Source organism: Exophiala oligosperma (genome assembly GCF_000835515.1).
Source record: "Exophiala oligosperma strain CBS 72588 unplaced genomic scaffold supercont1.5, whole genome shotgun sequence".
Taxonomy (NCBI): domain Eukaryota; kingdom Fungi; phylum Ascomycota; class Eurotiomycetes; order Chaetothyriales; family Herpotrichiellaceae; genus Exophiala; species Exophiala oligosperma.
This window is the reverse complement of record NW_015622822.1, coordinates 2,242,662-2,256,330: the sequence shown is the minus strand read 5'-3', so window position 1 is coordinate 2,256,330 and position 13,669 is coordinate 2,242,662. Positions and strand designations below refer to the sequence as shown.

The window sequence follows — 13,669 nt, the reverse complement described above, 5'->3', positions numbered from 1 at the left end:
CCGTGTCGCAAGCCTGTCCCGATCGCTTCTTCGCCGGCGTGTCGAGGTTGGGACCTGAATCCGGTGACTCTGTAGAGACACCGTACAGATGCCCGCGCTGTGACAAGCGTTTCGCGCGTCTCGACCACGTCAAAAGACATCTTCAATCGCGTGAGTGGATCTGCTTTTGGTTTTGGTTTTGGCTTTGGCGGGGGGGGGGTGGTAATTGTTGGCGTTTTTGGCGTCAACATACACAATTTCCGAAGAAGAGCCACCTGGCTGACCATGAAACAGATGAGAATTCTCGTTCTCATCAATGTCATCTCTGTATGAAGAAGTTCAATAGAAAGTGAGTCCGTCTGACAAGGCTGTTTGGTGCTAAGCACGCAGTGTCTAACCTTCCCACGTAACATTACCAGAGATCTTCTTGATCGTCATATTACAATCCATGAACCTCGTAGTGGTCTCTCTGAAAAGAGTCGCAAGAGGAAAGACCGTGCTGCAAAGGCCTGTCACTGGTGTATTGTGGCAAAGACAAAATGCTCCGATGAACGACCGTGTGAAAGGTGTCAGCAGCGGGCACTCCCTTGCGACATTCATGGTGAACCAACAACGCCCCCGAGCCTTTCATCCTTTACAGTGACATCTGTCGGCAATGAGCTGCTAAGCAACAACGACCCGTCTCTACCAACCATGAACCATGTTTTGGATCAAAGTGAGAGTATTGGTCCTTCGATACAACCCACACGTTACGAAGATGACCTTCACATGAACGGCGGCGGCTCTCTGTCCACTCAAACGGGGGACAGAGATGGCGAATCTTCTTCCTCTGCACTCCAACCACAACTACCTGATACAACGCAAAACAGGCAAGACTGGAACATGTCGGGTGATTTGAACGAGGTTCCTTATCTCCTGGAATACGATTTTTCCTTCGACTACGATGTTAGCAACTTGTTCGCCATGGACTTGGATTGGAACGCACTGGTCGAACCTAGCTTTGCTCCTCCAAGCGAGTTTACTTCCGTCTCGGGTGACAACCAGAATCAAGACGTTTCTCATGCCCCGCCAACCTCACGAGCAGTCTTGGGTCATGAGGCTTTCAAGCGTTCGCCGTGGGTGTGGCAAGCCGACTCTCATGACTCGGCAGACGTAGAGGAGGCTCCTCACCTTTCCAAAGCTCAGGAGAAGCTACTATTGCCTCGATTTCTCCTAGACAGAAACTCGGTGACTTCAATGGCAATTCCACCTACGATGGGAGACAGTGCTAGAGATGCCATACTCTTGCTGGTGCAGCGGAACTCGGGGCCCACCACAACCGTTCAATCGTTCCCCTCTGTACAAACATTAAACTTTCTGTTGATGAATTTTTTGTTCCGGGAGAAAGATGAGGGTTGTCCCTTTATCCACATGCCATCCTTGGTCCCAGACAAGTGCCGGCCAGAGTTACTGACGGCCATGATCGCAGCTGGGGCTGTGACTGTCGGCATCGACCAGATCTGGAGGTTGGGGTTGGCCTTCCAGGAGAGGACCAGGATGGCTCTCTTTCACGCCATGGACACGGATAGCTCACTCCCTCGAAATCTGGACGTCGTCCGGGCTTCCCTTCTCTGGATCGAGACTGGCTTGTGGTGTGGCTCGGGTAGGAAGATGGAAGTGGCTGATTCAGCTGCGAATAACGTCCCAACTGAACGTTTTTGCTGTTATGCGCTCGTGTCACAGATAGCTAACGTGTCTATTAGATGCTCCGTCGAGCTGGTGTTTTGTACGCCGGCTTTTATGAAACCGAAACTGCCCCCCTTACAAGCGACAACGGTGACGTGCTCAAGACGAAATGGTTGAAATGGGTGAAATTGGAATCCTTCAAACGGTACAATGCAGACCTCGTTACAGTCTTGTCACAACACCAACTAATACTTCATATCACAGGTTGGCACTTCGCGCCTTGATGAGCGACGTACAGAGTGCCATGGCCAGCATGCGAAGTACAACTTTCTCCAGCACCGACATCAATTTTGCCCTACCTGCTTCCCGAGATTTGTGGGACGCTTCGAGTGCCAGAAAGTGGAAAACGCTTGTGCTCGCGAAAAAGGATTCATTAGAAACCACTCCCACCCTCACCTTGATGGACATAATCCAAGATCCCTGGAAGTTGAGGACTTGTGGGGACAATTATGACCGCGTTCTCTCCATCACCGCGGCGTTGTATTGCCTTTGGCCTCAGGTGGCATCTTTCTTGGACAGCCGAGCTCTGCAAAGATCATTGACGACCGCCGACAAGCCGCCGGCTTCCTCGAGTCCAATGTGGCTCGAAGCCCAACGGCAAGATCTGTATCAAAGGTTGTCCAGCCTACGAGAGCTGGCGAGATCCATCGACTCGTTGACCGCCGACGTCCACATGGCGTGTGAGTTGTTTTCCATGTCCCTGTTTGTGTCACCGATCGACACTCAAAAGTTTGTGGGTCGTTGTGGTGCGGAAGAATCTCAAGTCGTCGCACCGAGTCTTCAGTACTGGGCCGAGAGTGATGAACGTCGTTACGCCATGTGGCACGCAGGTCAGGTCCTACGAGCGGCAAGAAACATGATCCCTGCGCACATTCAAGGGTTCCGTGCGATTTCCGTGTATCAAGCTTGCCTAACACTCGCATTGCCACATTTATTGTCTGGGTCCGGTCGACAACCGCTGGTTAGGTCTGGTGAAATGATGATGGAGCGTGACATGACCGGTGGGAATCAACAAACAACAGCATCAGCGTTACCGTGTTCAACGGATGTCATGACCACGGGTAAACTTGTCATATTGAACGACGAAGAAGGTATACAATCCAAATCTTACTTGTCGTCTAGAGGAGGTCATCAAACCCCGGCATTACTCGTCAGCGGTGGTCGAGTTCAACCGATCTCGAACGTGGAGATGATTGCCAATACCATGGCGGGAATCTTTCGTGACAATCACCGACGCGGCTCATCATCCACCACCAACAATTCTACTCTTCCGCCTCTCCTGGAAAGATTGATTGCTCTGTTGACGGAGTTGAGTAAAGCTACATAGATAACAGTGTGGTGTTGTCGAAGTGAAAAGAATAATCAGTCCGCAATGATGAGTCGAAGGAGTTAGTTCCCTTGTTTTCAAAACCAGAGTCTTTTACATGCGCAAAACAATGTGTAGACACTAGATGGATGTGTTTGTCATTGTTCCATCTCCAAAACATTTCCGATCCTGTCGTGCTCTCCTTCGTACCATGGTATCCCTATCCTTACGTCTGACTTGTCTCACATTCCAGTCAACGGAGGTATGACCGGCAAGACCACATAATTGAGCAACCCATCACCGAAATGGATATGATTCAACCCGGCCAGTTTCGAGGCAGGTCTGTCCACAGGGTTGTCGTGGGAAAACAATCCCGAACCTTGACTGTCCCCGGACGAGACTTCAAACACCAAAGAACCTCCCTTTTCGACCACCACGTTTGTTGGCCAAACCTCGACGTCGACCTCATAGACTTTACCGGGTGCGACCGATTGTATGTCTGTAGAGAGATAATTTCGATGTGGGACGTACTCTCGGTGTCTCGGGTGACTGGTGTCCACTTTCCTCAGACTCAACCGTAACCATCCCTTGGACAAGGGGACAGGATCTCCAGCCGCACCTGTATAGAAGATTTCTTCACCGTCTTCACCGACGTGACGTAAAGTGACAAAGACGTCGAGTTCCGATTCTTCTTGATATTCAGCTGCATCTTTCTCATCCTCGTCCCTGTGCTCGTCCTGACGACTCCTTGACAAATTCAAATGTGCTGTAACATGACCAGTAATTTCTGTCTCTTTTTCAAAGGCAGCACTCTGGAAGCTCACAATCTGAGGATCTTTCATACTCCCCAAAGCCTTGTAATCTATTACTTTGGTGGTGGAAGATGACGAAGGCGGATCGACCCCCAGAGACAAATCAGGACCCAAATACCATCTTTGATAATCTGTTCGAGCAATCGGCCATTCATTTTCTGGTCGGGTGGAAAAGTCCTTTTCTGCCGCGGCGTCATTGACACCCTTGTCCCCCTTCCGGAGACGGATCGAAACTTTCGGGACTTTTCCAGTCTTCCAACCTGCCCAGTCGTCATCTTTCAAGAAACAATCGAGAAATCCACGTTGTACCTCGACTTCCTCGGGATAATAGAATGGTAGGTCGTGACGTCCAGTAATGAACCTCAACCACTTGTGTTGAGATCCCGCCCAGGTATATCCTTCGACATTTCCCCTCAAGTGAAGAGTGATACCTCCCCAGTTGGCAACGGAAAGTAAAGGTACTTGGATGTCTTCCAGACGATAATCTCTTTTGGAATAATATTCGTCGTCTAGGAATCGATTTTCTACAACATATCACAATTGAAGAATCAGCATCGCAATTCACGCCAGAGTATTTCCAACATGGATTGTGCATCTTCAAGGAATGTGTGTGTGAGTGACTCCGCGCGAAACACGCGGACGGTGGATATTTGGTGGGCACTTACTTTCATTGTCTACGTTTTGATCTCTCCGATTGAATTCCAAATCTTCGGGACTCAAATCACCTTCGATGGTATCTTCACCCCATTCGGAAGAGGCCCGACCGGGTCTCCCGTACTGGTTCGTGATCACCTGTCGATTCCACCAGAACCTGATGAAACCGTTGGACAAGATCCCTCCGGGTCGACAACGATCGCGGTAATAATCCGACATGCCTTCCCAAGGGATGATGGCCGCGAGTCCCTTGGGTCTCCGGGCGGCCACTCTCCATTGACTACCGGCATAGTAACTGATCCCCAGCAAACCTACTCTACCAGAACACCACGGTTGTTCGGCCGCCCATTCCACAACGTCGAAAAATGCCTCGCTCGTACCTCTAGACATTGTATCCATGATTCCAGGGGATTGACCCAGGCCCACCTCGTCGGCTCTGACTATGGCGTAACCGTGTCGACACCAAAAGACCGGTTCGGGAGTTTCCCAAGCTGCGTATCGTGACTTGTGTTCTGCAGGGACTTGACTGTACGAAGCTCGATGGAAACTAGAGACAGATCCCCGCCAATGAATATTAGTTTGATGGGCAAGGTATGAAAATAAGGGACAAAGAAAAAACGTACTCTCCATAAAAAATGTCTTTTCCGTATGGACCATAAGTGACCAAGACTGGATATCTGCGTGAGGTATCCACAGGACGATAGATGTTTGCTCGGACTGGCAAATTCGACCCCTTGAGAGGTACAGAGACATTCTTCTCGAAAATCAATCCATTTTCTTGGTCAGCCTTGACTTCTTTCAAGTCTCGAATTTCATGTCTCACCACCGCTGTGGCGGCGGATTGAGACTGTGCTGATGAGGATGATGCCATCATGATGTGACGGCATCGATTTCTGTTGGAACAAGGAAACAAATACCTAGGTACTATTCAACAACAGACCAAACTCGAGGCTCGGCTTGAAGGTATGTAAGTTGTGCATCAACATGGTCCTTTTCATCCATGACCGTAGACCGGACCAAGCTACCACTACACAGTCTGTGTTGTTCGGAGGTAGACTGTTCCGTAGCCGGCGCTCTGCGGTTGAGTGAGTACCTACCGGCCCCAGAGAGGGGGGACGTCCCTGATGTGAACACGTCCGGAGTATGGAGTACGGAAAGTATTAGTATCGCGACAATTCTGGTCGAAGAATGATTCACGTGGGGTCCGTGGATCCTCGCCGACGTTGACCCCCGGAATTGCCCTAAACCCCTTTTCGTTCCCCCGTCCGGCCCCTCTTTGTGTATTTTCAGCCTCGCTCACACAAAATATGAAACTTCCGGGGAAAGGGGGAAAACTGTTCCTTCACCCTTGACGTCCCACAATGGACGCTGCTGGGACACTATCTTTCTTTCTGGCTGCAAGTAATGACCTCTTCTCTCATGCCCGGACTCGGTCTCGAGTTGTCACCGATCAAAACTGAGACTTCCGGTATTTGAAAATCCAACCCTGTGAGGCCTGCACCGCTAGCATGAACACTTTCCGGTGTGGTTTACGGCCTCTGGTGAGAGACCGTAATGGATCTCATGTTGCTCGAATCCTGCATTTGATTTCTAGTCTTATGATGGCTCTTGTCGAACGTTCTGGTACATAGAGAATGCTAGTGCCTTGTATTTTTCTACAAAACACGGTCCCTTAAAGAATCTCTTCATTTCCTTGTCTCTGGTCAATTGAACAAGTCGATCCCCTAAATGATGTCCCACTCAAGTATTCCTGCAACAACTAACGGGGAGTCGTGTGCACCGCCACGACCTCTGGAAGTCATCGTCATCGGTGCTGGCATTGCCGGGCTGACTGTAGGTATTGCTCTGCGCAAGAACGGTCATCATGTAAAGGTACGAACTTTTAGTATTACAAACCCGAATTTTGACAGGTTTAGCTGACAGCTAGACAAAAGATTTATGAGCAGAGTCGCTTCGCTCAAGAGTTGGGTGCGGCGGTCCACGTGGCTCCGAACGCGCATGGCTTGTTGAAAAAACTCGGTGTCGATCCCCAGGTCGGAGCGAACAAGGTGGAATGGGTAAGTCTCCATGAATATATAACCTCCATTGGGGGGTTCTTTTCCTCAAGTGAAACTAATCCATGGCAGATTCGCGAATTCACAGCATCTGGTGAATTGAATCGAGAAATTGATCTAAGCCAATCAGCAAAGTTATGGCAACATGTGAGTTCGTAGAGATTTGAGATGAACCATCCTCAAAGATCCTCTGACAGGTGTTGTAGGATTGGTTGTCGGCGCATCGTGTACGTCTCCATGAGGCGTTGAAAGAGGAAGCCTTGTCAGAGGATGGCCCTGGACGCCCGTGCGAGCTGCATCTGTCCAGCTCTGTCGTCAACGTCGATCCTCACAATGCATCGATAACGCTGAAGGGTGGGACCAAAATCTCTGCCGACGTCGTCATTGGTGCCGACGGTGTCCATTCCAAATCCCGTCGCAATGTGCCTGGCGGGGAGAATGCAAAGACAGTTGGTTCGGGAAAAAATGGCTTCAGGTTCATGATACCTCGTGAGGATGTGTTGAATGATCCCATCACCAGACCTCTCTTCGACAAGCCTGGCCAATTTTCCGTCATTCTCGGCACGGATCGACGAATCATCACCTATCCGACGTCGGATAATACACTCCTGAACTTCCTCTGTATACACCCGGAAGAGATGTCTGATCCGGGCGACGATAGCTGGAGCACCGAGACGAGCAGAGCCGCCGTCCTGGATGTCTACCGAGATTTTGCTCCAGAGTTCCTGGCCCTCCTCGAAAAGGCGAATGCCGAGTCTTTGAAGGTGTGGAAGCTGTTGGATATGGAAACCCTCCCCGGGTTCGTGAACGGTCGATTTGCCTTGATAGGAGATGCGGCCCATCCATTCCTGCCGCATCAGGGCCAAGGGGCCGCCATGGCCATGGAAGACGCCGTGGCTCTCAGCGTGGTCTTGGAACCCGGGTTGGCATGTCAGGAGATTCCAGAGCGATTGAAACTCTACAACTCGATTCGATATGAGCGAGCGTGTAAGGTCCAGGAAGTAACACGTATCGCTGGGCAGGACATCCCGGACAAGAAACTCGACAGTAAGTTCATGTCTGTCGCCATTCCGCTGCCCTGTTGTTGCAGACATTAATCGTGTTTCGTTAGCAATCGAACACCGGAAATACAATTTCGGACATGACGAGTTTCACAACTCTGCGCAAAGGTTGAGAGAATGGAAGTGGGCGAGAATGAATAAATCTGCGCTCACGATGCCTGTCGCTTTCGCCCCGATCCTCACCACGCTTTCATCTTCGACCTCGTCGCCATCATTCGTCACTGCTTCAATCCAGTTCAGAACTTCGAAGACGCTGCTGCGAAGCTTTTTACCTTCAGGAGTGCCAGCTTTGTCTTTTGAGGCTCCGGGTACCGTCGTGACTTGCTCATTCGCGCACACTTCGTTGGACGGGCTGGGCTGGCTCGACGGTGGTCGCTGCGAATCGTCTGGGCTGTACATTCACGATGTTAGTTACGACACATCGTACGGCAAGAAGTTCCGTGGAACCTACGTTCCTGTCATCTTCAACAACCAGACGGATTGTATCGTTCGTGACCGCGAGCATTACGGGCTCAATGCAGTGTACAGCTCGATGAATGTCGAGCATGACGGGAACCGCTACCACGCCAGTGCCTTTTCAAACGGACACGCCTGGGCGGAGTTAGCGCTAGAAGATTTGCAGCCAGTTCCTTCAGATGCACTCGCCGCTTTGGGCACACCCACATTGGCAGGAACAATGCAAGATGAAGGCCTTTTGACTTGGAGATGCTCGCCCACATTTGACACCAAGACTTCCGACTTTGGTCTCTGGATTCCGTTCAAGCAGGGCGATGAAGATGTTCGTGTCACCCAGGCGTGGAAAACCGAAAAAGCGTCTATTCGATTCGAGTCCAACACATCACTGAAGAGACCGATACTTGCCGAAGTTGCCAGCAGACTATCAGAGATACCAGTGTTTGATGTTTTGAGTGCTCACGTGGTCACAGGCACGGGTATCCCATCTTTTGGTCAACCACAGCGTATATGATAAGTGACATGTGGATGTGGAATAAGGGAGGCTTTGATTCCCGAGTAATCGCTGTGGTGTTGGGCCTCACCGTTATATTGTTGACATAGACATGATGGACTTCGTAGACAATCAGCTTCCCTTCAGCTTTCCAGGTGGATAATCTTTAGCCATAATGGTATCTGCCACTGATGATGTGGTGCCATTCTCTACCTTTGCTCCTCACTATGCATAATTTGAAAAATCCAGTGACCAATGTACAGTGTGCAACATTGTTCAGAGCACGTTTAACAGATCCAGGCTGCCTCGATCCAGCATGGTGGGACCTTTACGGAGAGGGGCCGGGAATCCGGGGTCGTCAATAGACTTTGTTTTCGAAAGCCGGGGCCAAGTTGTTTCTTCGCTGACTCGCGGGGAGAGACCGGAACGTCGACCCTTGGTTGCTCAAGTCCCTCGGTGAACTCAATTCTTGCTGTCCGCTCCAGTAAAGAGTCACGGGAGAAAATATAGTGCCGTAAGAAGGAGGCCAAAGGGTTTTGTGGTGGTGGGAAGAAGTTCCAGGCCCATCAATCACAAGCGAATGGCTTATTGCTTCCCCAGATTTTGAACTTGGCGCATCTCTTTTCCTGATCACATATGGGTCTTTGTACCGGCCAGCGGTTTGTGAGAAATCGATAGATACCCGCGGGCCCCCACACAAGCTTGATACTAGATAAATATGTCTCTATCGTGCACGCCCTTGCTCATCCCTGAGAACCTAGACCGAATGCTCTCAAGTTGTCTTAAGCACCATCAGTGAAAAATTTGACTCCCAAGAATGACAATGGAAGACAAGGATTCAGTTGCTCTTTCGCAAATCTCGCATGTCGAGGATCACTCGTCTCGTCAGCAGCCTCTAGGCGCGCAGGGGAGCATGTCCCAAAATCTTGAGGATGACGAGCCTTCGCAGCATTTATCGCTCAGGGGATTCATCGTCTTGACGGTAAGGAGAGAACAATGGTTTCAGGATTCACAAGAACGACAGTTCAAGCTGACGATGACTCCACAGGGGATTGTAGGAACATATTTCGCTACGATGATTCACCTTGCCGGGTCCGGCCTCCTCGCACAAACCATTGCAGCGTACTTGGGGGCACCAAGTCAGTCTACCTGGCTCACTCTTTCTTTGATCATCATGCCCATCACTCTCGGTCCTTCAATCGCCCAGGCGGCCGACTTTTGGGGTCGCAAGGTCTTTGTCGTCGCGGGGATGGTCTTTGGCTTCACGGGGTGTCTCATCGTGTCGCGATCGAACAGCATTGGAATGGCCATAGCAGGCCAGGCAATCGGAGGCCTCGGTCAGCCGACCCAGGCGTTGACGCATGCCATCATGTCTGAAATCATGCCACGCAAGTACCGCTCGTACGCTCAAGCCGCTCTTCAAATCTCGGTCGCCCTGTCTGCGGTGACGGCCCTGTACGTCGGAGGCGCCATGTCGAGAACAAACCCTGAAGGGTTCCGGAATTACTTCTACTTCGCTGCCGCCTGCTTCTTCTTCAACGCCGTGGTATTTGCATTCCTCTACCGGCCCCCTCCTCGTGCTCTGCAGCAACTGGGTATCTGGATCAAGATTCGCAGCTTCGATATCGGTGGAATGTGTTTGACAATAACTTCCTTCTTGGGTATCTGCATAGGTTTAGGATGGTCTCAAAACCCCTATCCATGGTCCAACGTCCACGTTTGGCTCCCCTTCGGCCTCGGCGCCGTCTCGACCGTTGGGTTGGTCATCTATGCCACCCGGTTCAAGCGCGATGGCATCTATCATTGCGACCTGTTCGGCTCCCGCAACTTTGTCATCGCCGAAATCTGCTTCTTCGCAGAAGGCTTTATGTTTCTGGCATTCAACAACTATGTCCCCTACCAGATTTCATTCTTGTATGGCAAGGACTTGTTCCACACGGCTCTCGAATACAGCATCGCTTGGTGGGTGGTCACTGTGGGTGCCTATCTTGGAGGCATTTACACTGCTCGTACCAGAACCATTCGCCCACCGCTGGTGTTCTCCTTCATTATGATGGCGGCCTTCTTTGGGGCGATGGCGGGCAGCAATCTGTCTTCCAATGTCCATATATATGGTCTTGTCGCCTTGTTTGGGCTAGCTTTGGGCATGGCCATGTGTAGTCTGGTGGTCCTGGGTCAAATATCGGTCCGTGCTGATTTGATCTCAACCGCGTCGGGCCTGTTGCTGGCGACTCGCGCCGGTGGAGGGACTGTCGGACTCGCCGTTTACAATGCTCTGTTCAATGCCGCAGTCGCTGACAAGCTGGCATCAAAAGTCGGCGCCGCTGCCATATCTCATGGGCTTCCGCCATCCTCACTTGGTCAGTTATTGGGTGCTCTTACCCACAACGATCAGCAAGCACTTGGCCACGTCCCAGGAATCAATCCACAGATAATCCAGGCCTCCGTGCTAGCCATGAAGGAAAGTTTCAACATTGCGTTCCGAAATGTATACATCATGTCAACTGCGATGGCAGGTGTTGTGCTCATAAGTATGTTCGACCCTGATCACAGGAACATTTCTCGTTATATACTGACATGGGTCATAGTCTCCTGTCTCATGAAAGAACCAAAGGATCAATTCACAAAAGCAATCGATGCTCCGCTTTTCAACAACGAGAAGCCCAAAGAAGTCATGGTTGATGATTGATAAGTAAACTCACCGTCTTTGAGGAGACGAAGGCTCGGGTCGCGTCGTGAGTAATGCGCGTGCAGTCGGACTAAAACAGTTTGAGCCTCGGGTGAACATCGCCGACAGAACGTGGAATAGATGAGACGAGTAGGAATGTGATCCTGCTGTTTTAGGAGGTCAAAAAATGAATTTCGTCGTTTTTCTTTGTCCTTTATAAAGCATTTGCTGAGCTCTCCATATTTTTCTCTTGGTTGTATCAGCCGGTCTGGCACTTTCTGTGCAGTCTTGTAATCCCTTCGCTCAAAATCTTCGTAATCTGTGAATACATACTCTGAGCTACTTTTTTCCTAGCCCTGAGTCCACAAGTGTCCAGAAATTTCCTTGATGTGACGATGAGAAAGTGTGGAGGAGAGGTGTGTTTATCCCGGTGCATTTGATTAGCTGTCCTTTATGATGCCCTTCGGCGTATTGTATCTCGCGTCTACGTTTGCTTCGACTTGACCGATTTCCTTTCCGCAGCAATCGAGCCGGCAACAGTAAGAATGCCCAAAGCAAGTGGAATATACAACGTTTGTGATACCGCCTCATTGTAGCCAGCCAGGACGACCCTCAGCTTCTCACTACCGATGTAACGTCTGAGATCGGATAAGCCAGCATCTGCAATTGCTGTGACGTTGGCGCCGGGTTCGTGCTGTTGGATTTCACGGACTAGGCGATTCTGAAACAAGGCTGCCGATGCACATGTCCACAATGCAGAGCCCATGCCTCCGCCGAATCCCACGATTGCCGCGCCGATCGAGATGTCCTTTGGGGAGAGGGTTGCTTGCACGATGAGTGAGGGTGTCGAGAGGCTAAGGCCGATAGCGATGCCCAAGAACGCTAGCAAAGCGGCCACTTTGACATGACTTTCATCCGGGTCCAGCGTGGTGAGCAGGCCGGAGGCGACAGGCGCGAAGATACTCGTCGCAAACATGAAAGCTGGGATGCGATGTTAGCCAGACAGAGACGCTCCTTATGTCCTCAAAACCAAGATGATACGTACGGTAATAATACCCTATGGCTGAAGTTCCCAAGCCGGACATCACAGTCGCCACACCGAGGCCTACGATCATAGGCAGACCCAGCAAGCCTGATGTGGTTGCCGAGAGTCCCTGCACACCTTGGAAATAGATGGCAATGTAATACTCGGTGACTGCCAGAACTCCGTTGCAACAGGACGAAAACCACATGGCAGCGAGGATGCTCCGCTTTTTGACGATTCTCGGTGGGAGGATGGCGACATCACCCTGGCGGTATTGTAGATATGCAAAGCCCGAGGAAAGCACTCCAAAAAGAACGAAAACAAGGATGATGCGCCAATCCTTCCATCCATATTTGATACCTCCCCATTGCAAGCCCATAAGCAGACACGTCACGGATGGGATGACCAGCAAAGTGCCTACAGGATCGAGGCATCGAATTTTGGCTCTCCACGGCATTGACTCATCCGGGTTCAAGATGAAATCGTGAAAGCCGTAAAGGATGAAAACGATGCAGAGTACGCCCAAAGGAATGTTGATGGCGAAACAAGCTCTCCAGCTGAACGCATCGATCAGGGCACCCCCGATCATGGGAGCGGTTACCAGGCCGATGACGAGCAAGCACTCACAAGGCTCATGGCCATGGGCAGCTTCGAGACGGGGAAACAGTGTCTCATGAGCTTCAGACCACCGCCTTGGATGGCGCTCGTCCCAACTCCGGCAATCGATCTCCCCAAGATGAACATGTGGGAACTTTGGGAGAAGGTGCAAAGTAAAGACCCGAGCTCGAAGACGGCGATTCCAAACACAAACAGAGGTTTGATGGAGTACAAGGTATACATCTTCCCAAAGCTATCGAATCATGTCAGCAAGTAGCAGAGTGGGCCGTGCTAGACAAACGCACAAGAAGATGAGAGCGCTGCTGGTCATCATGCTGGAGACACAGTTCGGTTAGTCTACTTTGTGAGACATCGGGTTGTCTTGACCAAACCTACTATGATGCCGAGTACCAGCCAATATCATTCACTGTCTTGAACTGGTCAGTCAAACTCGGTACCGCCACGGCAACAATGGTCAGGTCCTGGAGATGGTCAGCGTAAGGCGTTACTCAGGTCCAGCGTGGAACATGATACCAATCCATGTAAGAAGGAGGCGAGGCAGAACGACGATACAGCGAGCCATAGTTTAGTGCCGGTAGGATACTCGATGTCGTCGTCGTCTCCATTGTTCCCAACTTCTTCCACTTCAAACAGTTCTCGAGCATGGGTGGATTCTTGAGCAGTGGACGCTTCAGTCTGTGGATCCTCTAACACTCTGCTGCTTGATGCTCGTTGAATGGTAGAGATTTCCATTATCTACAATGTCGCGACTATTATCTCAAAAAGAGAGCAATTCAAAGCATCGTCTTTGAATCTCTTCAACCATTTTTGAGCTTGAATTAC

The 13,669-nt window shown here is 50.7% G+C and overlaps 3 protein-coding genes across 3 annotated transcripts; 1 reads left to right on the top strand and 2 right to left on the bottom strand.

Annotated features, from left to right (window-relative positions):
• Positions 1-672: 672 nt before the first annotated feature.
• Positions 673-3,031, top strand: PV06_06136 (uncharacterized protein; the record flags this gene model as incomplete). Its single annotated transcript, XM_016407216.1, has 3 exons — positions 673-1,659; positions 1,722-1,849; positions 1,909-3,031. 3 exons carry the CDS (start codon positions 673-675, stop codon positions 3,029-3,031), a joined length of 2,238 nt encoding a protein of 745 aa, XP_016262820.1.
• A 221-nt stretch (positions 3,032-3,252) lies between these two features.
• PV06_06135 (uncharacterized protein) lies at positions 3,253-5,347 on the bottom strand (the record flags this gene model as incomplete). Its single annotated transcript, XM_016407215.1, has 3 exons — positions 3,253-4,346; positions 4,488-5,023; positions 5,100-5,347. 3 exons carry the CDS (start codon positions 5,345-5,347, stop codon positions 3,253-3,255), a joined length of 1,878 nt encoding a protein of 625 aa, XP_016262819.1.
• A 6,057-nt stretch (positions 5,348-11,404) lies between these two features.
• Positions 11,405-13,579, bottom strand: PV06_06134 (uncharacterized protein; the record flags this gene model as incomplete). Its single annotated transcript, XM_016407214.1, has 6 exons — positions 11,405-12,186; positions 12,251-12,786; positions 12,831-13,079; positions 13,132-13,161; positions 13,223-13,308; positions 13,361-13,579. 6 exons carry the CDS (start codon positions 13,577-13,579, stop codon positions 11,690-11,692), a joined length of 1,617 nt encoding a protein of 538 aa, XP_016262818.1. The 3' UTR covers positions 11,405-11,689.
• Between the last annotated feature and the right edge of the window lie 90 nt (positions 13,580-13,669).